Here is a 26,498-nt window from a genome sequence, read left to right as displayed (position 1 = left end):
CACATTACTCTATTAGCTTCTGTGTTCGTCTACACAACAACAGTGACTGCACCTCAAAGGTAGTTTCTTGGTTATGAAGCACCTTGAGACCTCAGGAGATCAATCTGCTTCAGGCTCTGTTGAATGGGGATGTTTTCACAGGACTGACCAATGGAATATCCATTGCAGGTCAGTTAGCCTATGTTTTAAGCTTTAAATAAAGGAAGAAACTACCACATCTGGATTGAAAGTAAATAGAGAAGTAATCAGGAGGGATTTCAAATGAACAACGTCACAGTACTCTTTTTGGAGGTTAGACTACAGCACATGCCGTGCACATGGACTTTAGAAAAGTCTTTAACCTGGGAGCTTATGAAAGAATATTTATAATGTAATAATTTTTATTGTCACAAGTAGGCTTACATTAACACTGCAATGAAGTTACTGTGAAAAGCCCCTAGTTGACACACTCCAGCGCCTGTTTGTGTACATGGAGAGAGAATTCAGAATGTCCACATTATCGAACAAATCTTTCGGTACTTGTAGGAGGAAACCAGAGCACCAGGCGGAAACTCACGCAGGCACGGGGAGAACGTGCAGACTCCACACAGACATTTAAGGATATACAAGTATGGAGACTGCTTTAAGTACTGGATAATTATGGGCGAGATTCTCCACTCCCGCGCCGAAGTGGCCGCGCCGTCGTGAACGCCGTTGAGGTTCACGGTGGCGCGAAACGGCCCCGATCCCGACCGATTCAGGCCCTGACAATGGGCTAGGATCGGGGCCGCATCATCTACACGCACCAGGCCTTGTCGCCCGCGTAAAGGCGGCGCCGCATAGTTGATGCGGCCGGCGCCGCATAACTGGCGTCATCCGCGCAATGCCGGGTGGCCGGCAGCAACCCGCGCATGCGGGGTTGCCGTCCTCTCTAAGTCCACCCCGCAAGAAGATGGCGGACGGATCTTGCGGCGCCGCGGAAGGAAGGAGCTCCTCCTTCAGAGAGGACGGCCCGATGATCGGTGGGCACCGATCGCGGGCTATGCCACAGTTAAGGTACCCCCCGGTGCAGGATCCCCCCCCGCAGGCCGCCCCCCCCCCCAGCGTTCACGCACCGTTCACAACGGCAGCGACCAGGTGACGGCGCCGGGGGGAACCCGCCGTTTTGGCCTGGCCGCCCGGCCCATCCGGGCCTGAGAATAGCAGGGGTGCCGGAGAATTGCCATTTTGGGTGTCTCCGGCGATTCTCCGGCCTGCGGCCCGCGGAACTCGACGGGGCCGTTCTCGCCGCTTGGGAGAATCGCGGGAGGGCGTTGGACCGGCGTCCCGGGAAATTTTGGCGGCCCAGGCGATTCTCCTAACCGGCGCAGGAGTGGAGAATTTCGCCCCATATTTCTGGGTCCATATTTCTACAGTTGTTCCTTCAGGACAACCTCCAGTAGCTTCTCTATAATAGACAATCAGTCTCACTGGGTGATCTCTTTGCTCCTTTTCATAGATTTGAGGTCAGGTTTCCTTTTCTCCAACGCTCAGGCATACAACCCCCTTTCCTGCAAGGTCATGATGTAAGTTTTAAAAAAAAATATCTGTTTGTAATTCTGATTTCTTACAAGTGTAATCAGAACTAAAAACAAACATAGCTGTGACAGCCTTTGAGCTGGATGTAATACAGTAAGGAAAATATGTAATTTCTTTAAGATGTCTTTGTAGCCATGAAATGTAGTCCCTGGAACACATACGCATAACAATTAGTTCCGAGCTAATTAGTTCCTAGTTCTTTATAGGCACTTACAGATCATTCAACAATCTATAACAGACCCCTTTACAATATTTGAAAACTTTTAGAAGTCCTTTTCAAACATTCTCATAACCAATTACAGATTCCTCAAAGAAATCTTAAACATATTATGATGAAGTTAAGGAGGTATGACTTTACCTTGGTATACACTCCGAGAAAAGATCTAGTCACTGCTGATACATTACTTTAACTAGTCAGCACAATGTGATGTGAGTCATGTGATATATAACTGGACAAGTTCAAACAGGCCCTTCTTTTGTACAAGGCAGTATAGCAAATAATAAACAGAAGGAGCTCTCATCTTTGCAAGCTTAAAATGTCATAATTACCAACATCTGGGATCTGAAGGCGATGAGAACTCAATCATAAATTTATGGAATCACATGACTTGGTGGCCCTTGACCTGGAAACAGTACCAACAGGAATGAAGTTAACACACAAAAGTCATGTGACCAGACATCAAGGAGATCTTCAGACAAAGGAGGACTGCAGCAGAGGGGAGACAAAAAGAAAGGAGATTTACAAGGAACTCTGTTTGTGTGCAATACAATTAAACAGGACAAAAGGCTGAAGACAGAGTAAGTACAGGAATGGTCTATTGGACAATTTTACTGCTGTCATTTCGGTTTTTCCAGAGTAGGCCAGAAATTGGCTTTATTAAAGGCATCAGATAAAATATTCTCTGGGGAATACGATCAAGACTTTCTTAAACCTCACTGAGGAGGTCTGCAATTGTATGCCATTTAAGTGACAGCCATCTTCAGGGACTCCGGATGGAATATGGCTGCCAATGAACAAGACTCAAGGACTGAATTGAGTGAGTCAAATGTCAGTGGGGAGTGATACAGCTGCTTGTAGTTGTGTAAGTTTTATATTTATTGTGCTCACTAGTTAAAGTAATGTATCAGCAATGACTAGGTCTTTTCTCGGAGTGTATACCAAGGTAAAGTCATACCTCCTTAACTTCATCATAATATGTTGTAGACGAGGAGTAATGTCATTCAAATTCTTATGTATTATGTGAACTAACGGACTCTGATCTGTTTCCATGGTAAATGTAGGAAGCCCATACACATAGTTGTGGAATTTCAGTGTTCCCATGAGTAGTCCGAGACACTCCTTTTCTATCTGTGCACTCTGTTGCAGTCATAGCCCTGGAAGCATATGCAACTGGAACGCAATCAGATAGATCGTTCTGTTGTAGACGAACTGTGCCTATCCCATCCTGACTGGCTTCAGTGGAGATCTTGGTAGTCCTAGTTGGGACAGAAAAGGTAAGAATTGGTGCTGTCATCAGTTAATGTTTGAGATCCACCCATTCATTTTGGTGACATTGTGTCCATTCGAAATCAGTGGTCTTCCTTATCAAATTGCGTAAAGCTGACGTCCTCGCGGACAGGTTTGAGATAAACTTGCCCAAGAAGTTTACAAAGCCCAGAAATCTTAACACAGCCTTTTTATCTTGTGGCGTTTTCATATTCTGGATCGCAGAAATGTTTGCATCATCTGGTCTGACACTTTGAGATGATATTGTATCTCCTAAGAAGTTTAAAGATGTTTGTGCAAACGTGCATTTTGAGTGGTTTAGTTTCAATCCATACTGATGGATTCTTTGAAACACCTTCTTCAAATGACAAATGTGGTCTTCTTCTGTTGTGGACCATATAATTGCGTTGTTGGCATACACTCTTACACCATCGATACACTCCGTCATCTGCTCCATTATCCTTTGGAAAATCTCAAGCGGAGATTATCCCAAAAGGCATGTGGTCAAAGCAGAATCGTCCAAATGGAGTATTGAATGTGCACAGCAATCTGCTTGAGTCATCAAGCTGCATCTGCCAGATTCCCTGCGAAGTGTTGAGTTTAGTGAAAATGCGAGCATTCGCCATCTCGCATGTGATCTCTTCACGCTTAGGGATTGGGTAATGAACCCTACGAATATTTTTGTTCAGATCCTTTGGCTCTATGCAGATTCGAAGATCTCCAGATGGTTTCTTAACAAATACTAGAGACCTGACCCAGTCAGTCGGCTGTGTGACTTGAGAGATGATTCCTTGTGACTGTAGCTTTTCTAGCTCTAATTTCAACCTCTCTCGCAAAGGAGCTGGAACCCTCCTAGGCGGATGAATTACAGGCATTGCATCTATTTTCAGTAAAATATTGTATGGTAAGGTAAAGTACCATTACATTTAAATACATCAGGGTATTCTTGAAGTACCTGCTGGATCTCATCTTCCATGCGTGCCGTATGCTGAGTATTCATAAAAATTCTTTGAACAAGCTGCACGCCTTTGCAAGCCTGAGCGCCTAACAGTGATGATTTCTGGTTGTCCACGGTCTCAAATCGTAGTGCCTTCTTGACTTTCTTATTCGCGACCTTTAGATGGTGCGATCCTCTTGAAGCGATCTGGTTGCCATTGTAGTCTTTCAGCCTACATGCAGCAGGTATCATCTCATGTTCCCCTGGAATCGAGTCGCGATCTTTGCTTGTCAGGAGATTGGATGAAGCCCCAGTGTCAAACTTGAACAATACTAGAAAATTGTTAACTTGCACTGTTGAGTTCCAATCACTGTTGGAGTTGATCATGTTGATCTGTTGAGGAGCATTAATTATTGCTTGTGGTTCTTCAGCCTTTTCAATTATTCCTACGAAAAACGTGTTCGCTAAGGAAAAATGATCCGCTTCGGTTGAATAACGTTGTTCAGATTTGTTCTGCTCTGATGAATCCACACTTCGAACATTGATGTTCTTTTGTATTGGTGTCGGTGAGTGATATTGCGCTGTAGATCCGCACTGTGAGGCATAGTGATTGAGTTTTCCACACTTTAAACATTGTTTGCCTTAAGCTGGGCACTTCCTTTTTAAGTGGGTGCCATGACGTTGTCTCTCTGGCGCATGAGACATGTTCGCGCATGCGCAGACTTCTTTTCTTCAGTCTCGCATTTTCGAGCAAAGTGTGCATGTCCTAGGCTGGAGTGTGCACGCGCAAGCGAGCTGCCATCCGAAACGTGCTTCTTTACTACCTGAGAGACCCTTTTAACATTCTCGACACTCATGGTTGACTTTCACGCCCTTTCCACGGTGATAAAATTCTAGATATTGATTTTTACTCGGCTCGTGAGATAAACACTTTTCAATTGCGGTTTTTAGCATTAAATCTTGTTGACTTCACAATGCTTCCCTTCGACTCTCATCATATAGTCCGTACACAATCTGATCTCGGATCAGCGAATCCTGCAAATCTGCATAGTTACATATCTGTGCTAGCAATTTTAAGTTGGTGACAAAGCTGGTGAACGATTCGCCATGTTTCTGCAACCTTTTGTGAAACCTAAATCTTTCAAAGATTTCATTTGTCTCCCTTTTGCAGTGGTCATCAAATTTGGTGATTATCAAATTAAATTTGCTTTTGTCCTCCCATTCAGAGTAAACGAAAGAGCCTGCTGTCCTGCCATGGATAAAGGTTTCTAGCTTCAGAAACAGTGATCAAATCGTGTGCTTCTAGATAAATTTGGAATTGCTGTTTGAAAAGTTTCCAATTTGAGTTAAGATTACCGATTAATTTTTAGTTGACGTGGAGCTTGAAAATGGTTCATCGAGTCGGTTGTTCTTCGAGGGATCCAAATGCTGCGAAGCCTTCCAAAGTCGAATAGCCGTTATGAATTTTTCCTTTTTCTTGCTAATCCTGATCTAATCTATCTAGTAAGCTTCATTGAAGTCAATATCCTGGTACCATTTTATATTACTTTATGTAATATCTGTTACTCATTTGCTTCTTACTAAGTTGATCTTTAACTCGATGCTGATTAACACTCATAGTTTTCTAATTAAAGCAAAAATTTTTATTGAGTAATGTTAACAAATACACTGAGTTTGTTCTCTCACCAACATTTATACTAGATATTAAATGAACAAGATTGAATACAAATTAACTATGATTAACACCTACACTCTGAGCTAGCTCTCTCTACCTCTGGTCACTAGTCACTACACACACTAAGAGGCGGGAACTCGGCTTGAGCTTGTCTTTTATACCCATCTCTGGTGCTGCCATCTAGTGATTACTTAACTGTTATATCCATACATTAACCCCTTGTATACGTACAGATATGCAGATCACTACATAACCCAAGGCATTCTTTTTCAATTTGCGCATACCTGCGCTCCATCTCTGACATTGCGTATGGATGCATATACCACAGGCAGCCTAATATCATCTGCATCCTGCTGCAGTAACACCACTCCCAGGCTATCCTTAGATGCATCGGTTGAAATTTTGGTCTTTTTTGCAGGATCAAAAACGCTAGAACTGGCGCAGTAATCAACTGGATAGTTGCGTGTTGGTATTTTCACTGAACTAATAACCCAGAGATCCAGGGTAATGCTCCGGGACATGGGTTCGAATCCTACCAGGGAAGATAGTGGAATTGAATTGAATAGAAATCTGGAATTAAAAGTCTAAAGATGACGATGAAACCATAGCCGATTGTTGTAAAGACCCATCTGGTTCACTGATGTATTTTAGGGAAGGAAATCTGTCATCCTTACCCGGTCTGGCCTCCATGTGTCTCCAGACCCACAGCAATGTGGTTGATTCTGAAATGCCTCAGGGATGGGCAATAAATGTTGACCCAGCCAGCGATACCCACCTCCCGTGAACGAATAAAATAAAATTGGATGGTAGCGAATGTAACCCCACTATTTTTAAAAAAGGGGGTAGAGAGAAAACAGGGCATCAGCTGTGGGGATGGTGTGTTGTGATGGATATAAAGATGGTTGGCAGACAGGAAACAAAGAGTAGGAATTATGAGTCTTTTTCCAAATGTCAGGCAGTGACTAGCGGAGTACCAAAGAAAGAGTGCAGGGACTCCAGCAGTTCACAATACGTATTAATGATTTGGATGAAGGAATGAAATCTAATATTTCCAAATTTGCAGATGACAAAACGTTGGATGGGAGGATGAGCTGTGTGGAGGATGCAGAGATCCTTCAGTGTGATTTGGACAAGTTGAGAGTGAGTGGACAAATGAATAGCAGATGCAGTATAATTTGGATAAACCACTTTGTTAGCAAAAATGAGAAAGCAGACTATTATCTGAATGGCCATAAATTAGGAGAGGGGAATGTGCAACAAGGCCTGGGTGTCCTCGTACACCAGTCACTGAAGGTAAGCATGCAGGTGCAGCAGATGGTAAAGAAGGCTAATTATATGTTGGCCTTCATTGCGGGAGGATTCGAGTACAGGAGCAGGGATGTTTTGCTGCAATTATACACGACCTTGGTGAGGCCACACACTTGGAATATTGTGTGCAGTTTTTGTCTCCTCATCTGAGGAAGGATGTTCTTGCTCCAGAAGAAGTGCAGCAAAGGTTTACCAAGCTGATTCCTGGACGGCAGGACGAACATATGTGGAGAGATTGAATCGGTTAGGATTGTATTTGCTGGATTTCAGAAGAATGAGAGGGAATCTCAGAGAAACCTACAAACGTCTAACAGGACTAGACAGGCTAGATCGAAGAGGAATGTTCCCAATGGTGGGGCTGTCCAGTACCAGGTGTCACAGACTGATGATACAGGGTAGACCATTTAGGACAGAGATGAGGAGAATTTTCTTCATCCAGAGAGCGGTCGGCCTGTGGAATTCGTTACCACGGAAAGTATTTGAGGCCAAAACATTGTATTTATTCAAGAAGGAGTTAGATATAACCCTTGGGGCGAAGGGGATCAAAGGGTATGGGGGGAAAGCAGGATAAGGCTACTGAGTTGGATGATCAGCCATGGGACGAAAATGGGACGATGTCCCCACGCCGGCGTGAAAACGCTGGGATTTTACTCCAGAGATTCTTGTAAAAAAGATGAGCTAATTTCTAGCCCTGCAGGGGGCTAGCAGGGACCCGGAGTAAATCTCGCAGCTTTAGCTGCAGATACGGGCCCCCGCACTTCCAGTTCGGAGGTCCGCGCATGTGCATGGCGGCGACCTCCAGCGGCTGCGCCGAGCTCCATGGTGGACTCGGACCGCGGAGCCAGATGCAAAAATGAGACACCCCGATCGGCCACACGCCCGAGCATCTAACCGCGCAGATCTAACCCCCGGCCGGCTATAAGGCCCCCCAGCCCCGATGTCCAATCCCCCCCACCGCCACCTGGGTGGCCGTGGACTGAGCATCCCAACCAGCAATAGGTGGTTAGTTCCACACCGTCGGGAACTCGGTTGGTCAGGAGCGGAGGATCGCTGGGCGCATGATTCAGCGGGCCTTCCTGAAATGGGGCAATGTGGTGCTCTTGCCCGCTCTCCAGCCAAGGGCCCGGTCACTTCCACAAGAGTCTGCCCTTTAGTTCGCAAGTGAAATTCTCTTTCACATTCACCTTTCAATGGGCCCCCAGCCGCAAGGCGTACTCCGTGATCACGCCGATTTTCGGCATGAAAGTCGATTCTCCCGTCCCGCGGTGGCCACGATTTCGGCACGGGGCTTCGGAGAATCCAGCCTTGTTTCTAAAAGCAAGGAACAACCTGACTGAATTCCAACATTAGAACATAGAACAGTACAGGCCCTTCGGCCCACGATGTTGTGCCGACCATTTATCCTAATCAAAGATCAACCTAAACTACACTCCTTCAATTTACCGCTGTCCATGTGCTTAAATGTCCCTGATGACTCTGACACCACCACCTCCGTTGGCAGTGCAAACTAATAATAATAATAATAATCTTAATTGTCACAAGTAGGCTTGCATTAACACTGCAATGAAGTTACGATGAAAACCCCTAGTTGCCACAATCCGGCACCTGCTCGGTTACACAGAGAGAAAATTCAAAATGTCCAAATTACCTAACAGCACATCTTTCGGGACTTGTGGGAGGAAACTGGAACACCCGGAGGAAACCCACGCAGTAACAGGGAGAACGTGTAGACTGCCTGGACAGTGACCCAAGCCGGGAATTGAACCTGGGACCTGACGCTGTGAAGCAACAGTGCGACTCACCCCCTGTGCTACCGTGCTGACCTGTCATGTTTTGAGTGATTTTGAAATGTTAATGTAAAGTAACTACCAGCTACAAGACAGCAAATATCACAAGCCCCCGTCTAGCCCACCGCTGCAAAATGGAGTGCAACAGCAGTTCATCTGCTATTGTCTGCAGAAGGGCTGTTCGGTATCCATTATGAACAACTTAGTTGGGTTAAACATTAATCAAAGAAAGTGTTGTAGCTTCGCCCCATTAGGAATCATGGCTCTGAGATATTGGAAAACTTTCAAAAGACATTAGAAAAGGAGCAAAGTTAATAGAAAACAGATGAGTCACAGTCAGTGAGCAAAACTGTTATAAAAGAGAGAAGGGAAAAGGTGAATGTGAAAGAGAATTTCACTTGCGAACTAAAGGGCAGACTCTTGTGGAAGTGACCGGGCCCTTTGCTGGAGAGCGGGCAAGAGCACCACATTGCCCTGTTTCGGGAAGGCCCGCTGAATCATGTGCCAAGCAGGAACTTGTCAGGTTGGTGACACACAATCCCCCCAGGATCAAGGAGCCCCAGGGACGGATGTCTTATCCGCCGAGAGCTACCAGCCAGTCAGAGGCCGGAAGCTCTTTTATACTCCGCAGCACCAATGGGGCAGCGGTGGTCACTGCTGGTATGTCATCCACCCAAGGCCTAGGATTTTCACTACATTCCAGGCCAGAGGTGAGTGATGCCAAGAGGGGGGTTGCGTAGTGGAGGCCGCAAGGGAATGGGCAGTGGGGTGCCTGCAACAAGGGTAGGGGAGTGACCTTCAAAGGGCCACCCCTTCCCGATACCAGGTCCCTCGATCAGCCACTGATTGACTTCGAACGAGTGACCGCCTCCCATCCCCACCACCACCACTGGAAGTCCGCACACAGACACACCACGGTTTGCTTGTCATTTTCTACATGTGATGAGCCGTCCCCACTCTCCCCATTACTGAGTTAATAGCACAGTAAGAAGTCTTACAACACCAGGTTAAAGTCCAACCGGTTTGTTTCAAATCACGAGCTTTCGGAGCACTGCTCCTTCCTCAGGTGAATGAAGAGGTAGATTCCAGGAACATATATAGAACATAGAACATTACAGCACAGTACAGGCCTTTCGGCCCTCGATGTTGCGCCGACCTGTGAAACCACTCTAAAGCCCATCTACACTAATCCCTTATCGTCTATCCAGTGACCATTTGAATGCCCTTAGTGTTGGGGAATCCACTACTGTTGCAGACAGGGCATTCCACGCCCTTACTACTCTCGGAGTAAAGAACCTACCTCTGACATCTGTCCTATATCTATCTCTCCTGAATTTAAAGCTATGTCCCCTCGTGCTAGACATCACCATCTGAGGAAAAAGGCTCTCACTGTCCACCCTATCCAATCCTCTGATCATTTTGTATGCCTCAATTAAGTCACCTCTTAACCTTCTTCTCTCGAATGAAAACAGCCTCAAGTCCCTCAGCCTTTCCTCATAAGATCTTCCCTCCATACCAGGCAACGTTCTGGTAAATCTCCTCTGCACCCTTTCCAATGCTTCCACATCCTTCCTATAATGTGGCGACCAGAATTGCACGCAATACTCCAAATGCGGCCGCACCAGAGCTTTGTACAGCTGCAACATGACCTCATGGCTCCGAAACTCAATCCCTCTACCAATAAAAGCTAACACACCATGCGCCTTTTTAACAACTCTCTCAACCTGGGTGGCAACTTTCAGGGAATCTATGTACATGGGCACCGAGATCTCTCTGCTCATCCACACTGCCAAGAATCTTACCATAAGCCCAGTACTCTGTCTTCCTGTTATTCCTTCCAAAATGAATCACCTCACACTTTTCTGCATTAAACTCCATTTGCCATCTCTCAGACCAGCGCTGCAGCTTATCTATGTCCCTCTGTAACTTGTAACATCCTTCCGCACTGTCCACAACTCCACCGACTTTAGTGTCATCTGCAAATTTACTCACCCATCCTTCAGGTCATTTATAAAAATGACAAACAGCAGTGGCCCCAAAACAGATCCTTGTGGTACACCACTAGTAACTGGACTCCAGTCTGAACATTTCCCATCAACCACCACCCCTTGTCTTCTTCCAGCTAGCCAATTTCTGATCCAAACTGCTAAATCACCCTGAATCCCATGCCTCTGTATTTTCTGCAGTAGCCTACCATGGGGAACTTTATCAAACGCTTTACTGAAATCCATACACACCACATCAACTGCTTTACCCTCATTCACCTGTTTGGTCACCTTCTCAAAGAACTCAATAAGGTTTGCGAGGCATGGCCTACCCTTCACAAAACCTTGTTGACTATCTCTAATCAAATTATTCCTTTCCAGATGATTATACATCCTATCTCTTATAGACTTTTCCAAGATTTTGCCCACAGCAGAGGTAAGGCTCACTGGTCTATAGTAACCGGGGTTGTCTCTACTCCCCTTCTTGAACAAGGGTACAACATCTGCTATCCTCCAGCCTTCTGGCACTATTCCTGTGGACAAAGAGGACTTAAAAATCAAAGCCGAAGGCTCAGCAATCTCCTCCCTAGCTTCCCAGAGAATCCTAGGATAAATCGCATCCGGCCCAGGGGACTTATCTATTTTCACACTTTCCAGAATTGCTAACACCTCCTCCTTATGAACCTCAAGCCCTTCTAGTCTAGTAGCCTGAATCTCAGTATTCTCCTCAACAACATTTTCTTTTTCCTGTGTGAATACTGACGAAAAATATTCATTTAGCACCTCTCCTATCTCCTCGGACTCCACTCACAACTTCCCACGACTGTCCTTGACTGGCCCTACTCTTACCCTAGTTATTCTTTTATTCCTGACATATCTATAGAAAGCTTTTGGGTTATCCTTGATCCTACCAGCCAAAGACTTCTCATGTCCCCTCCTGGCTCTTCTTAGCTCTCTCTTTAGGTCCTTTCTCGCTAACTTGTAACTCTCGAGCGCCCTAACTGAACCTTCATGTCTCATCTTTACATAAGCCTCCTTCTTCCTTTTGACAAGTGTTTCGACTGCTTTAGTAAACCAGGGTTCCCTTGCTCGACCACTTCCTCCCTGCCTGACAGGTACATACTTATCAAGGACACGCAATAGCTGTTCCTTGAACAATCTCCACATTTCATTGTGCACATCCCCTGCAGTTTTCCTCTCCATCCGATGCATCCTAAGTCTTGCCTCATCGCATCATAATTGCCTTTCCCCCAGATATAACTCTTGCCCCGCGGTATATACCTATCCCTTTCCATCACTAAAGTAAACATAATCGAATTGTGGTCACCATCACCAAAGTGCTCACCTACCTCCAAATCTAACACCTGTCCTGGTTCATTACCCAGTACCAAATCCAATATGGCCTCGCCTCCCATTGGCCTATCTACATACTGTGTCAGGAAACCCTCCAGCATACATTGGACAAATACGGACTCATCTAAAGTACTCAAACTATAAAATTTCCAGTCAATATTTGGAAAGTTAAAGTCCCCCATAACAACTACCCTGTTGCTTTCGCTCCTGTCCAGAATCATCTTTGCAATCCTTTCCTCTACAACTCTGGAACTTTTCGGAGGCCTATAGAAAACCCCTAACAGGGTGACCTCTCCTTTCCTGTTTCTAACCTCAGCGCATACTATCTCAGCAGACGAGTCCTCATCAAACGTCCTTTCTGCCACCGTAATACTGTCCTTGTCTAACAATGCCACCCCGCCCCCTCTTTTACCACCTTCCCTGAGCTTACTGAAATATCTAAACCCCGGCACCTGCAACAACCATTCCTGTCCCTGCTCTATCCATGTCTCCGAAATGGCCACAACATCGAAGTCCCAGGTACCAACCCATGCCGCAAGTTCCCCCACCTTATTCCGGATGCTCCTGGCATTGAAGAAGACACTCTTTAAACCACCTTCCTGCCTGCCGGTACACTCCTGCAACTTTGAAACCTTACTCATGACCTCACTACTCTCAACCTCCTGTATACTGGAGCTACAATTCAGGTTCCCAAGCCCCTGCTGAACTAGTTCAAAACCTCCCGAAGAGCATGAGCAAATTTCCCCTGCAGGATATTGGTACCCCTCTGGTCCAGGTGTGGACCATCCCATTTGTAGAGGTCCCACCGACCCCAGAATGAGGCCCAATTATCCAGAAATCTGAAACCCTCCCTCCTGCACCATCCCTGTAGCCATGTGTTCAACTCCTCTCTCTCCCTATTCCTCGTCTCACTAGCACATGGCACGGGTAACAGCAGAGGGCAGTAGAGCGGAGCTGCTGATTGGTGTTGCAAGGGAAATTTGCATACCTCCGTCGTGGTCCCCCTAAATTGAAGGTGTACCTGAGCTAGAGACCCTAGCTGTTCGAGTGAAGCCAAGCATCCAGCAGAGGGCAGTAGAGCGGAGCTGCTGATTAGTGTTGCTAGGGAAATTTGCATACCTCCGTCGTGGTCACCCTAATTTGAAGGTAGTTTGTGGAGGAGCTGTTGTCAAGTGACACTTAAACCCGAAACACTTCTTCAGTGTTTCCCTCCCTACCCCCTCCTCTAACCAAAAAAAAAACAACCGCTGTGAAGATCAAGAGGAAGGCTCGAGGTCAGTGACTGGGAAGTAGGTGTTTCTGTTTTCTTTTCATTGGTATATTGATATATTTTTTTCTTCGTTGTTTATTTATTTATTTAATTTTTTTTGGTAAATTGTCATTGTTGAAGTTAACCGAAGGTCTAAGACATGGCAGGAGATCTCAGACCTGTGCCATGCTCCTCGTGTGCGATGAGGGAGCTTAGGGACACGTCCACTGTCCCTGGCTCCTTCGCGTGCAAGAAGTGTGTCCAGTTGCAGCTCCTGTTAGACCGCTTGACGGCTCTGGAGCTGTGGATGGACTCACTTTGGAGCATCCGCGAAGCTGAGGACGTCGTGGATAGCACGTTTAGCGAGTTGGTCACACAACAGGTGAAAGGTACTGAGGGAGATAGAAAATGGGTGACCAAAAGACAGAACAAGAGTAGGAAGGCAGTGCAGGTGTCTTCTGCGGTCATCTCCCTGCCAAACAGATATACCGCTTTCGATACTGTTGAGGGAGATGGCTCACCAGGGGAAGGCAGCAGCAGCCAGGTTCATGGCACCATGGCTGGCTCTGCTGGGCAGGAAGAAGAATGGTAGGGCTATAGTGATAGGGGACTCAATTGTAAGGGGAATAGACAGGCGGTTCTGCCTGTCTATTCCCCTTACAGGACGCAATCGAGACTCTAGGATGGTATGTTGCCTCCCTGGTGGAAGGGTCAAGGATGTCTCGGAGCGGTTGCAGGACATTCTGGGGGGGGGGGGGGAGGGTGAACAGCCAGCTGTCGTGGTGCACATAGGCACCAACGATATAGGTAAAAAATGGGACGAGGTTCTACAAGCTGAATTTAGGGAGTTAGGAGTTAAACTAAAAGGTAGGACCTCAAAGGTAGTAATCTCAGGATTGCTACCAGTGCCACGAGCTAGTCAGAGTAGGAATGTCAATATAGATAGGATGAATGCGTGGCTCGAGAGATGGTGCAAGAGGGAGGGATTCAAATTCCTGGGACATTGGAACTGGTTCTGAGGGAGGTGGGACCAGTACAAACCGGACGGTCTGCACCTGGGTAGGACTGGAACTGATGTCCTAGGGTTTTTGTTTTGCTAGAGCTGTTGGGGAGAGTTTAAACTAATGTGGCAGGGGGATGGGAACCGATGCAGGAAGTTGGAAGGTAGTAAAACAGGGACAGAAACAAAAGTCAGTAAGGGGGAAAGTGTGAGGCAGAGAAGCCATAGTCAAAAATCAAAAAGGGCGACAGTACAAGGTACAGTGACTGAGGGGAGCTCAGTGAATAGGACCAGGAATACTAAAAGGAATAAAACGGGAAGTGAAAACATTAATGGTAAGCGACGTTTCAGGTTGTTACATGAAGATATGGGTTCAATGACGAGGAAAATTAGGAGAAAGGCTAAGAGGAAATATAACTTAGGAGAGGTTACTGATTGAGGTGTTAAGATTCAGAACAGAGGTAAAAAAGCCAACATAAGTGTACTTTATCTGAATGCTCGTAGTTTTCGGAATAAGGTAAATGAGTTGATGGCGCAAATCATCGTGAATGACTATGATTTAGTGGCCATTACTTAAACATGGTTAAACATGGTCACGACTGGGAGTTAAATATCCGAGGGTATCAAACTATTCGGAAGGACAGAGTGGATGGTAAGGGAGGTGGTGAGCTCTGTTATTTAAGGATGACATCCGGGCAACAGTAAGGGATGACATCGGTGCTATGGAGGATAAGGTTGAATCCATTTGGGTGGAAATCAGGAATAGTAAGGCGAAAAAGTCACTGATAGGAGTAGTCTACGGGCCACCAAATAGTAACATTATGGTGAGGCAGGCAATAAACAATTGTCGATTGGTTTAACCAGGTCGGTCAAGGCAGCCTTGAGGAGGAGTTTATAGAATGTATCTGCGATAGTTTCCTAGAACAGTATGTAATGGAACCTACGAGGGAACAAACGGTCCTAGATCTGGTCCTGTGTAATGAGACAGGATTGATTCAGGATCTCATAGTTAGGGATCCTCTCGGAAGGAGCGATCACAATTTTGTGGTGGAATTTAAACTACAGATGGAGGGTGAGAAGGTAAAATCAAGCACTAGTGTTTTGTGCTTAAACAAAGGAGATTACAATGGGATGAGAGAAGAACTAGCTACGGTAGACTGGGAGCAAATACTTTATGGTGAAACAGTTGAGGACCAGTGGAGAACATTCCAAGTGATTTTTCACAGTGCTCAGCAAATATTTATACCAACAAAAAAGAAAGACGGTAAAAAGAGGGAAAATTGACCGTGGATATCTAAGGAAATAAGGGAGAGTATCATATTGAAGGAAAAAACATACAAAGTAGCAAAGATTAGTGGGAGACTAGAGGACTGGAAAATCTTTAGGGGGCAACAAAAAACTACTAAAAAAGCTATAAAGAAGAGTAAGATAGATTATGAGAGTAAACTTGCTCAGAATATAAAAACAGATTGTAAAAGTTTCTACAAATATATAAAACAAAAAAGAGTGGCTAAGGTAAATATTGGTCCTTTAGAGGATGAGAAGGGAGATTTAATAATGGGAGATGAGGAAATGGCTGAGGAACTGAACATGTTTTTTGGGTCGGTCTTCACAGTGGAAGACACAAATAACATGCCAGTGACTGATGGAAATGAGGCTATGACAGGTGAGGGCCTTGAGAGGATTGTTATCACCAAGGAGGTACTGATGGGCAAGCTAATGGGGCTAAAGGTAGACCAGTCTCCTGGACCTGATGGAATGCATCCCAGAGTGCTAAAAGAGATGGCTAGGGAAATTGCAAATGCACTAGTGATAATTTACCAAAATTCACTAGACTCTGGGGTGGTCCCGGCAGATTGGAAATTTGCAAACGTGACACCACTGTTTAAAAAAGGAGGTAGGCAGAAAGCGGGTAATTATGGGCCAGTGAGCTTAACTTCGGTAGTAGGGAAGATGCTGGAATCTATCATCAAGGAAGAAATAGCGAGGCATCTGGATGGAAATTGTCCCATTGGGCAGACGCAGCATGGGTTCATAAAGGGCAGGTCGTACCTAACTAATTTAGTGGAATTTCTTGAGGACATTAACAGTGCGGTAAATAACGGGGAGCCAATGGATGTGGTATATCTGGATTTCCAGAAAGCCTTTGACAAGGTGCCACACAAAAGGTTGCTGCATTAGATAAAGATGCATGGCATTAAGGGGAAAGTAGTAGCATGGATAGAGGATTGGTTAATTAATAGAAAGCAAAGAGTGGGGATTAACGGGTGTTTCTCTGGTTGGCAATCAGTAGTTAGTGGTGTCCATCAGGGATCAGTGTTGGGCCCACAACTGTTCACAATTTACATAGATGATTTGGAGTTGGGGACCAAGGGCAATGTGTCCAAGTTTGCAGACGACACTAAGATAAGTGGTAAAGCAAAAAGTGCAGAGGATACTGGAAGTCTGCAGAGGGATTTGGATAGGCTACGTGAATGGGCTAGGGTCTGGCAGATGGAATACAATGTTGACAAATGTGAGATTATCCATTTTGGTAGGAATAACAGCAAAAGGGATTATTATTTCAATGATAAAATATTAAAACATGCTGCTGTGCAGAGAGACCTGGGTGTGCTAGTGCATGAGTCGCAAAAGGTTGGTTTACAGGTGCAACAGGTGATTAAGAAGGCAAATGGAATTTTGTCCTTCATTGCTAGAGGGATGGAGTTTAAGACTAGGGAGGTTCTGCTGCAATTGTATAAGGTGTTAGTGAGGCCAGACCTGGAGTATTGTGTTCAGTTTTGGTCTCCTTACTTGAGAAAGGACAGTACGAAGTCTTACAACACCAGGTTAAAGTCCAACAGGTTTGTTTCGATGCCACTAGCTTTCGGAGCGCTGCTCCTTCCTCGGGTGAATGAAGAGGTCTGTTCCAGAAACACATATATAGACAAATTCAAAGATGCCAAACAATGCTTGGAATGCGAGCATTAGCAGGTGATTAAATCTTTACAGATCCAGAGATGGGGTAACCCCAGGTTAAAGAGGTGTGAATTGTCTCAAGCCAGGACAGCTGGTAGGATTTCGCAGGCCAGGTGGTGGGGGATGAATGTAATGCGACATGAATCCCAGGTCCCGGTTGAGGCCGCACTCATGTGTGCGGAACTTGGCTATAAGTTTCTGCTCGGCGATTCTGCGTTGTCGCGGGTCCTGAAGGCCGCCTTGCAGAACGCTTACCCGGAGATCAGAGGCTGAATGCCCTTGACTGCTGAAGTGTTCCCCGACTGGAAGGGAACATTCCTGCCTGGTGATTGTTGCGCGATGTCCGTTCATTCGTTGTCGCAGCGTCTGCATGGTCTCGCCAATGTACCACGCTTCGGGACATCCTTTCCTGCAGCGTATGAGGTAGACAACGTTGGCCGAGTCGCACGAGTATGTACCGCGTACCTGGTGGGTGGTGTTCTCACGTGTAATAGTGGTACCCATGTCGATGATCTGGCACGTCTTGCAGAGATTGCCATGACAGGGTTGTGTGGTGTCGTGGTCACTGTTCTGAAGACTGGGTAGTTTACTGCAAACAATGGTTCGTTTGAGGTTGCGCGGTTGTTTGAAGGCAAGTAGTGGGGGTGTGGGGATGACCTTGGCAAGATGTTCATCATCATCAATGACGTGTTGAAGGCTGTGAAGAAGATGACGTAGTTTCTCCGCTCCGGGGAAGTACTGGACGATGAAGGGTATTCTGTCGGTTGTGTCCCATGTTTGTCTTCTGAGGAGGTCGGTCCGGTTTTTCGCTGTGGCGCGTTGGAACTGTCGATCGATGAGTCGAGTGCCATATCCCGTTCGTACGAGGGCATCTTTCATCGTCTGTAGATGTCTGTTACGCTCCTCCTCGTCTGAGCAGATCCTGTGTATACGGAGCGCTTGTCCATAGGGGATGGCTTCTTTAATGTGTTTAGGGTGGAAGCTGGAGAAGTGGAGCATCATGAGGTTATCCGTAGGTTTGCGGTAAAGCGAAGTGCTGAGGTGACCGTCCTTGATGGAGACGAGTGTGTCCAAGAATGCAACTGATTTTGGAGAGTAGACCTCATACCTCATGAGGTTGTCTACCTCGTACGCTGCAGGAAAGGATGTCCCGAAGCGTGGTACATTGGCGAGACCATGCAGACGCTGCGACAATGAATGAACGGACATCGCGCAACAATCACCAGGCAGGAATGTTCCCTTCCAGTCGGGGAACACTTCAGCAGTCAAGGGCATTCAGCCTCTGATCTCCGGGTAAGCGTTCTCCAAGGCGGCCTTCAGGACCCGCGACAATGCAGAATCGCCGAGCAGAAACTGAGAGCCAAGTTCCGCACACATGAGTGCGGCCTCAACCGGGACCTGGGATTCATGTCGCATTACATACATCCCCCACCATCTGGCCTGCGAAATCCTACCAACTGTCCTGGCTTGGAACAATTCACCTATTTAACCTGGGGTTACCCCATCTCTGGATCTGTAAAGATTTAATCACCTGCTAATGCTCGCATTCCAAGCATTGTTTGGCATCTTTGAATTTGTCTATATATGTGTTTCTGGAACAGACCTCTTCATTCACCCGAGGAAGGAGCAGCACTCTGAAAGCTAGTGACATCGAAACAAACCTGTTGGACTTTAACCTGGTGTTGTAAGACTTCGTACTGTGCTCACCCCAGTCCAACGCCGGCATCTCCACATCTTGAGAAAGGACGTACTGGCACTGGAGGGTGTGCAGATGAGATTCACTAGGTTAATCCCTAAGCTGAAGGGGTTGGATTACGAGGAGAGGTTGAGTAAGCTGGGACTGTACTCGTTGGAATTTAGAAGGATGAGGGGGGATCTTATAGAAACATATAAGATTATGAAGGGAATAGATAGGATAGATGCGGGCAGGTTGTTTCCACTGGCAGGTGAAAGCAGATCTAGGGGGCATAGCCTCAAAATAAGGGGAAGTAGATTTAGGACTGAATTTAGGAGGAACTTCTTCACCCAAAGGGTTTTGAATCTATGAAATTCCTTGCCCACTGAAGCAGTAGAGGCTCCTTCATTCGATGTTTTTAAGATAAAGATAGATAGTTTTTTGAAGAATAAAGGGATTAAGGGTTATTGTGTTCGGGCCGGAAAGTGGAGCTGAGTCCACAAAAGATCAGCCATGATCTCATTGAATGGTGGAGCAGGCTCGAGGGGCCAGATGGCCTACTCCTGCTCCTAGTTCTTGTGTTCTTATTTTCTTATGTAACAACCTAGAGATAATAACTCTGTTTGTCCTAGATCTAAGTTTTCACCCTAGCTCCCTGAATTCCTGCCTTACATCCCTATCCCTTTTCCTACCTATGTCATTGGTACCTATGTGGACCATGACTTGGGGCTGCTTCCCCTCCACTTAAGGATCCCAAAAACACGATCCGAGACATCACACACCCTGGCACCTGGGAGGCAACACACCAACTGCGAGCCTCTCTCGTTCCCACAGAATCTCCTATCTATCCCCCTAACTGTGGAGTCTCCAATGACTAATGCTCTACTCCTCTCCCCCCTTCCCTTCTGAGCAGCAGGGACAGACTCTGTGCCAGAGACCTGTACCCCATGGCTTACCCCTGGTAAGTCGTCCCTCCCAACAGTATCCAAAGCGGTATACTTGTTACTAAGGGGGACGACCACAGGGGATCCCTGTACTGACTGCTTCCTCCCAGCCCCAGCCCCTCTCACCGTCACCCCCATCTATCTTTATTCTTTGGAGTAACTACATATATAGCCAAAGTCAAAGATGCAAGACAATGCTTTGAATACAAGCATTTGCAGGTAATTAAGTCTTTACAGATCCAGAGAGAGGGGTAATCCCAGGTTAAAGAGGTGTGAATTGTCTCAAAACAGGACAGTTGGTAGGATTTTGCAAGCCCACCCCAGGTGGTGGGGGATGAATGAAATGTGACATGAATCCAAGGTCCTGGTTGAGGCCGTACTCATGTTTGCGAACTTGGCTATAAATTACAGCTCGGCGATTTTGCGTTGTCGCCGGTCCTGAAGTCCGCCTTGGAGAATGCTTACCAGGAGATCAGAGGATGAATGCCCTTGACTGCTGAAGTGTTCCCCGACTGGAAGGGAACATTCCTGCCTGGCGATTGTCGCGCGATGTCCGTTCATCCGTTGTCGCAGCATCTGCATGGTCTCGCCGATGTACCACGCTTCGGGACATCCTTTCCTGCAGTGTATGAGGTAGATAACGTTGGCCGAGTCGCACCGTGTACCTGGTGGGTGGTGTTCTCACGTGTAATGGTGGTACCCATGTCGATGATCTGGCACGTCTTGCAGAGATTGCCATGGCAGGGTTGTGTGGTGTCGTGGTCACTGTTCTGAAGGCTGGATAGTTTGCTTTTTCTGCAAACAATGGCTTGTCTGAGGTTGCTTGAAGGCAAGTAGTGGGGATGACCTTGGCAAGACGTTCATCTTCATCGATGACGTGTTGAAGGCTGCGAAGAAGATGTCGTAGTTTCTCCATTCCGGGGAAATACTGGACGACGAAGGGTACTCTGTCGGTTGTGTCCCGTGTTTGTCTTCTGAGGAGGTCCGTGTGGTTTTTGCTGTGGCGCGTTGGAACTGTCGATCGATGAGTCGAGCGCCATATCCTGTTTGTACGAGGGTATCTTTCAGCGCCTGTAGATATCTGTTATGCTCCTCCTCGTCTGCGCAGATCCTGTGTATACGGAGGGCTTGTCAAAACCGGATGGCTTCTTTAATGTGTTTCGGGTGGAAGATGGAGACGTGGAGCATCGTGAGGTTTCTATGGGCTTGCGGTAAAGCAAAGGAATCTACCTCTTCATGCACCTGAGGAAGGGGCAGTGTTCCGAAAGCTAGTGATTTGAAACAAACCTGTTGGACTTTAACCTAGTGTAGTAAGACTTCTTACTGTGCTCACCCCAGTCCAATGCCGGCATCTTGTCATGTGAGAGGACCCTTTAAGGAATGGGTGTTTAAGAAATGTGCCTTTAAGAAATGGAGCTGCTCATGTTACTGGAGTGATGTCAGAGTATGGGTGGAGCTGAGCTCCACTTCTGCTTTTAGTTTCAGTTTGAGAAAAGCTTGGGTGTGTCTGTGTTCTTTCAGTGAGCTGCACTGCTGTTGATCTCTGCCACGCAAAGACTATCTATGGATCATTTGGCGAACTCAGAATTGTAAAAAGGTCTCAGTATTAAATGTAACCCTAATGTGTTCCTGTTTGAAGGTTTGTTAAGTCTTTTGGATGATAAAATGACAGCATACAGGTTACTTAGTGTTTTATTCTTTGGGGGGGTGTATTTGATGTACTGATTGCTAAGATATTCACTGCTTGTTTTAGAAAGGTTAACTTGAGTTCATAGGATAAACATTGTTTTGTTTTAAAAACCACTTGTCCATTTCCTGCTCTACCATACCTGTAGAGTGAGCCGTGTGCTCCCCATACCACAATCTATTAAAAGTTGTGGGTCAGGTGAACTCCATGATACACTTTGGGATTGTCTAAACCCTGGCCCATAACAATCTCCACATCAGAGTTAATAGCAGGAATGGGGAAATTAGGCAAAAGACAAGGCTGAAGCATATGCAACCACCCTCAGCCAGAAGTGCCAGCTGCATGATCCACCTCTGCCTTCTCCTGAAGTCCTCAGGATCACAGATGCCAGTCTTTAGCCAAATCAGTTCACTCTATGTGTTATCAAGAAGAGGCAGAAGGCAGTGGATATTGCAAAGGCTTTGGGCATTGGCTGGTCCTTTAGGGCCTGAAGTTAAAAACTCACCACTATTCTTAGAATTCCCCCTATACCAAAAAGGGTCGATATTCTAAATGGTGAACAAGGATTCTCACTCCCTAACTCCTATGCAGGCTTCAGTGGGTGCTATTCAGGTCAAACTATGTTTTCAAGTTATCCCCAGTATAACCCTTACCTTCACAGAAGAATTGTACCTACTTACCCCTTAGTGGCATTGATTTCCTGGGTCCTGCGTTGCTGAGTAAGTAAAGTAGGCTAATAACCACTGTTTCAGGTTAAAACTTTTAAGTTATTTTATTATTAGATATTGTTTTTTTACAGAAAAGTAAAAAGATCTTGCTTCTGGATCCTTCTGGTTGGTTGAAGGGACCTTCAGGCCCAACTCACACACTCTCCCACACACTCTCCCACACACTCTCCCACACACTCTCCCACATACTCTCCCACACACTCTCCCACACACTCTCTCACACACTCTCCCACACACTCTCCCACACACTCTCTCACACACTCTCCCACACACTCTCCCACACACTCTCCCACACACTCTCCCACACACTCTCACACACACTCTCACACACACTCTCACACACACTCTCACACACACTCTCACACACACTCTCTCTCACACACTCTCTCGCACACTCCCTCTAACACTCTCTCAGGCCCAACTTGACAATCAATCTTCTTTTTAAAATCTGGTCTTCTTTAGATGTATTCGCTGGTTAGCTCGGTTGCTATGTCCTATCTTTCCCATGTACCGAGCTGTGAGAGCTGGCTCTGCTGGCTGTCCCCTTTCTTTCGGTTTATATATTTTTCTAACAGTTATTAAGTTTTTATGACTTTGTTGTCGAGTAAATTTTATTTCACTTGGATTGTAAAAGGTACCTTTAATCTGAATTTTTCTAACACGACTAAGTATTCATTTTGGGCATGGCCTCAGCCCTCAGATCTGATTACATTGTCCTTTGTGATGTTCAAAATGCTTTGATTTCAAGAGGGGTGTGAATCTTGGTCCCTGTCATTTCTATAGTTTTATTTTCCAATTGTGTCCCCAGCTCATAATTCTGACTTTGATTTTAGCTTTAAATTATGTTTCTCGTAGACTGATAGTCTCCAATTTTCTTTTAATTTACCTGATGTCAGCAGAATTTCACACCTATTAAATTTGTCCCCCTAGTCATTCTTTTCTATCTGCTGATTTTACTTCAATGAAGGTGTGAATCATTGTTTTTAGCTTCATACAAAAATCCTGTTTGTTTGTTTGGGAGAAAGAATCTGCATTTTATAATCCTGCTCTTTGCAGCTGCTATTAACCCTTCGTGGGATCTTTCCCTGTATCCTCTCATGTTTCTTAAATCAGGTATTGCCAGACTTCCATGTCTCAAATGACACATCTTTCCATATTACCAATTACAGGCCTCTATTGGTAGTGAGGTAGAAATGTCGCCAGTGGCCTTTTAACCACAGTTTTGATAGGGGTGTAGGAAGGTAGGTCCCATCCACACCCTCCTACTTGATTAAACATTCCCCCACCATCAAGCTCACCAAGGGCACAAAGTTTCACCCAAAATATCCAATGTCAATTCTGGCAATAGACGATCTTGTCCTCCTCAGTGAGATCAAATGACAAAAAGAGGAAGGTCTGTGTCTCAGAATTGATTAAAAATTGCATATGATGTGTGGTGCGTATTGTAATTCCTTCTTTTGACTTGGGTTGGCAGTTTTTTTTTTCATCGTTCGAGGGATGCAGATGTCACATTTATTGCCCATCCTTAATTTCCCATCCCAAGAAGGTGATGGTGAACCGTTTGTTTGAAATGCTGCAGTCCATGTGGTATCCATGTGGTCCGCAGTGCTGTTACAGAGTGCATTCCAGGACTTTGATCCAGTGACATGAAAGAACAATGATATATTTCCAAGTCAGGATGGTGAGTGACTTGGACGGGAACCTCTAAATGATTGTGTTCCAATGCATCTGCTGTACTTGACCAACAAGGTGGGAAGGTGGTTTACATCAGAGTAACACCATTGGCTGGTGTAATGTCACATGTTCCTCAATGACATCATCGGAGTGTTTTGCGGGCTTTTGTGGAGTTCACAGTCGTACCCTGTTTGAGCAGTACCTTGTAAATAAACCCTTTACACCACGTTATACGAACTCAACATGTGCCACCTCTAATTCTTTCTCTCTCAGCTATGACAGAGAATATAACAAAGGAGAACTTGGAGATCGTGACTGTAAAAAATAAAAAGGAAGAAAAACATCGATGAGATTTGTGAGTCAGAACAAGGAATCATTGATGGCGATCGAGGCCCATACACCATTGGTCGTGAGGTCGTGAGAAAAATCATCGACTTCCAAGATGAAATCATTCTTGTGGCAAATAAAAATAATTCTCGAGTAATTATTTGGACACCGTACAATGTGCAGTGGGGTGTCAGCTCATCATCTGGTCGATCGTGACAGCTGCTAATGCAAGTTAAAGGGTTTTTTCTTTAAAAAGCTAGCGGACAACTGCGGATTACTGGGGGCGGATTTCAAATGGAGGATCAAAGTTTTCAGTAACTTACCGTTGTAGTGGGTGGAGCTGCAGAGATACTGAAACATGCCACGAGAACATTGACCTACAGGGCTGCCGACCCTGCAACCTACAGCCCATGCATTGATAGCGAGGCACAGAAAGAGCTAGTCTGCCTGTGTGCTGTGAGTTTGTATGCTTTAAACATAGAGAAGGTAAACGGCAGGGAAGACAGGCAGAAGGCTGAGTAGCACAGATCAGGGAGCTGCAACCAAACATGGCGGGAAGAAAAGGCATCACGGACGTGTTTGGCGAGGAGGAAGAGACACGGAACTCTTATGAGGAAAGGTTCCAGTCATTCCTGGAAGCGAATCAGACACCAACAGACCTGCACACTGTGACCTTTCTCAGCTCAGTTGGGAGAAAAACATTCATGTTGCTACAAAATGAGTTAATGACTGTCTTGCAAGAACATTTCTCTCCCCTTCCACTGTTAACAGCTGAAAGATTCAATTTTCACCGTCGTACACAAAAGGAAGAGGGAAAACATTTGCAAGTTGTGACAACATTGCGAAAGCTGGCAAAGTACTGCGACTTTGGCCAGACATTGGATAATGCACATCGCGACCGATTCGTTTGTGGCCTGAGGAATGAAGCCATCCACAGGAAATTGTTGGCTGAAGGTGCATTACAAACAAAGAACAAAGAACAATACGGAACAGGCCCTTCGGCCCTCCAAGCCTGTACCAGTCATGATATCACCCTTGGCCAAAACCCTCAGCACTTCGTAATGCCGTATCCCTCTATGCCCATCCTATCCAATTATTTGCCGAGATGCCTTTTGAAAGCTGTTAATGTATTTGCTTCCACAACCTCCCCTGGCAACGTGTTCCAGGTACTCATCACCCTCTGTGTAAAAACCTGCCTCGCACATCTCTAAACTTTGCCCCACGGACATTAAACCGATGCCCCCTAGTAACTGACCCCTCCTCTCTGGGAAAGAGTGCCTGCCCATCTACTCTATCCATGCCCCTAATAATCTTGTAGACCTCTATCAGCCCACCCCTCAACCTCCTTCTTTCCAATGAAAACAGTCCAAGTCTATTCAGCCGCTCCACTTAGCTAACACCCTCCATACCAGGCAACATCATGGTAAACCTCCTCTGCACCCTCACCAAAGCCTCCACATCCTTCTGGTAATGTGGCCACCAGAATTGTGCGCAATATTCCAAGTCGGCCTTACCAAGGTTCTATACAACTGTAACATTACTTGCCAGCTTTTATACTCGATGCCCCGTCCAATGAAGGCAAGCATTCCGTATACTTTCTTGACTACCTTGTCCACTTGTGTTGCCACTTTCAAAGAAGTGTGGACCTGCACACCCAAATCTCTCTGACTTTCTATATTCCTCAGAGTTTTGCCATTTACGGTATATTTCCCATCTATGTTAGACCCTAAAATCTGCTATAGAAATCTTAATGTCTGCATTCTGCCGATAACCGATTTGGCGTCAGCATGCTGGCCAATTATTGTCTGCACGTAGTGAGAGTGCAGTACCTACACCAGATATTTTCACCACAAAGAATATGGACAGAGCTGCTAGACTGGGACTGCAGCAGATGGTGAGGGAACCATCAAGAGGGAAAAACATACTGGACCTCATCCTCATCAACCTGCCTGCTGCAGGTGCATCTGTCCCTGACAGTATCAGTAGAAGTGACCACCACACGTCTTGTGAAGACAAAGGTCGATGCTGTGTGGCCTATCTGCTTTAATTCCTTTTTTTTAGACTTCAGATCAGTAGATTCAACCGAATGACTTGCTGGGCCATTTCAGAGAGCATTTAAGAGTCAACAACATTGCTGTGGGTCTGCAAACACATATAGGCCAGACCAG

At 45.9% G+C, this 26,498-nt stretch overlaps 1 protein-coding gene across 6 annotated transcripts in view; it reads left to right on the top strand.

Annotated features, from left to right (window-relative positions):
* The first annotated feature begins 1,924 nt into the window (after positions 1 to 1,924).
* LOC140429789 (uncharacterized) overlaps positions 1,925 to 26,498 on the top strand; it is a 58,049-nt gene continuing 33,475 nt past the window's right edge. Inside the window, exons 1-2 of one of the 6 annotated variants that reach the window (XM_072517235.1) lie at positions 2,039 to 2,355; positions 24,277 to 25,284. In XM_072517235.1, coding sequence (XP_072373336.1) covers positions 24,879 to 25,284 — 406 coding nt within the window. In that variant the 5' untranslated portion in view covers positions 2,039 to 2,355; positions 24,277 to 24,878. The other 5 variants (XM_072517234.1, XR_011949200.1, XR_011949199.1 and 2 more) reach the window with 5 other exon arrangements.

This window comes from Scyliorhinus torazame, chromosome 9 (genome assembly GCF_047496885.1).
Source record: "Scyliorhinus torazame isolate Kashiwa2021f chromosome 9, sScyTor2.1, whole genome shotgun sequence".
Classification (NCBI taxonomy): Eukaryota; Metazoa; Chordata; class Chondrichthyes; order Carcharhiniformes; family Scyliorhinidae; genus Scyliorhinus; species Scyliorhinus torazame.
Note: the sequence above shows the minus strand (reverse complement) of the source record. Positions and strands in the feature narration are given on the sequence as shown.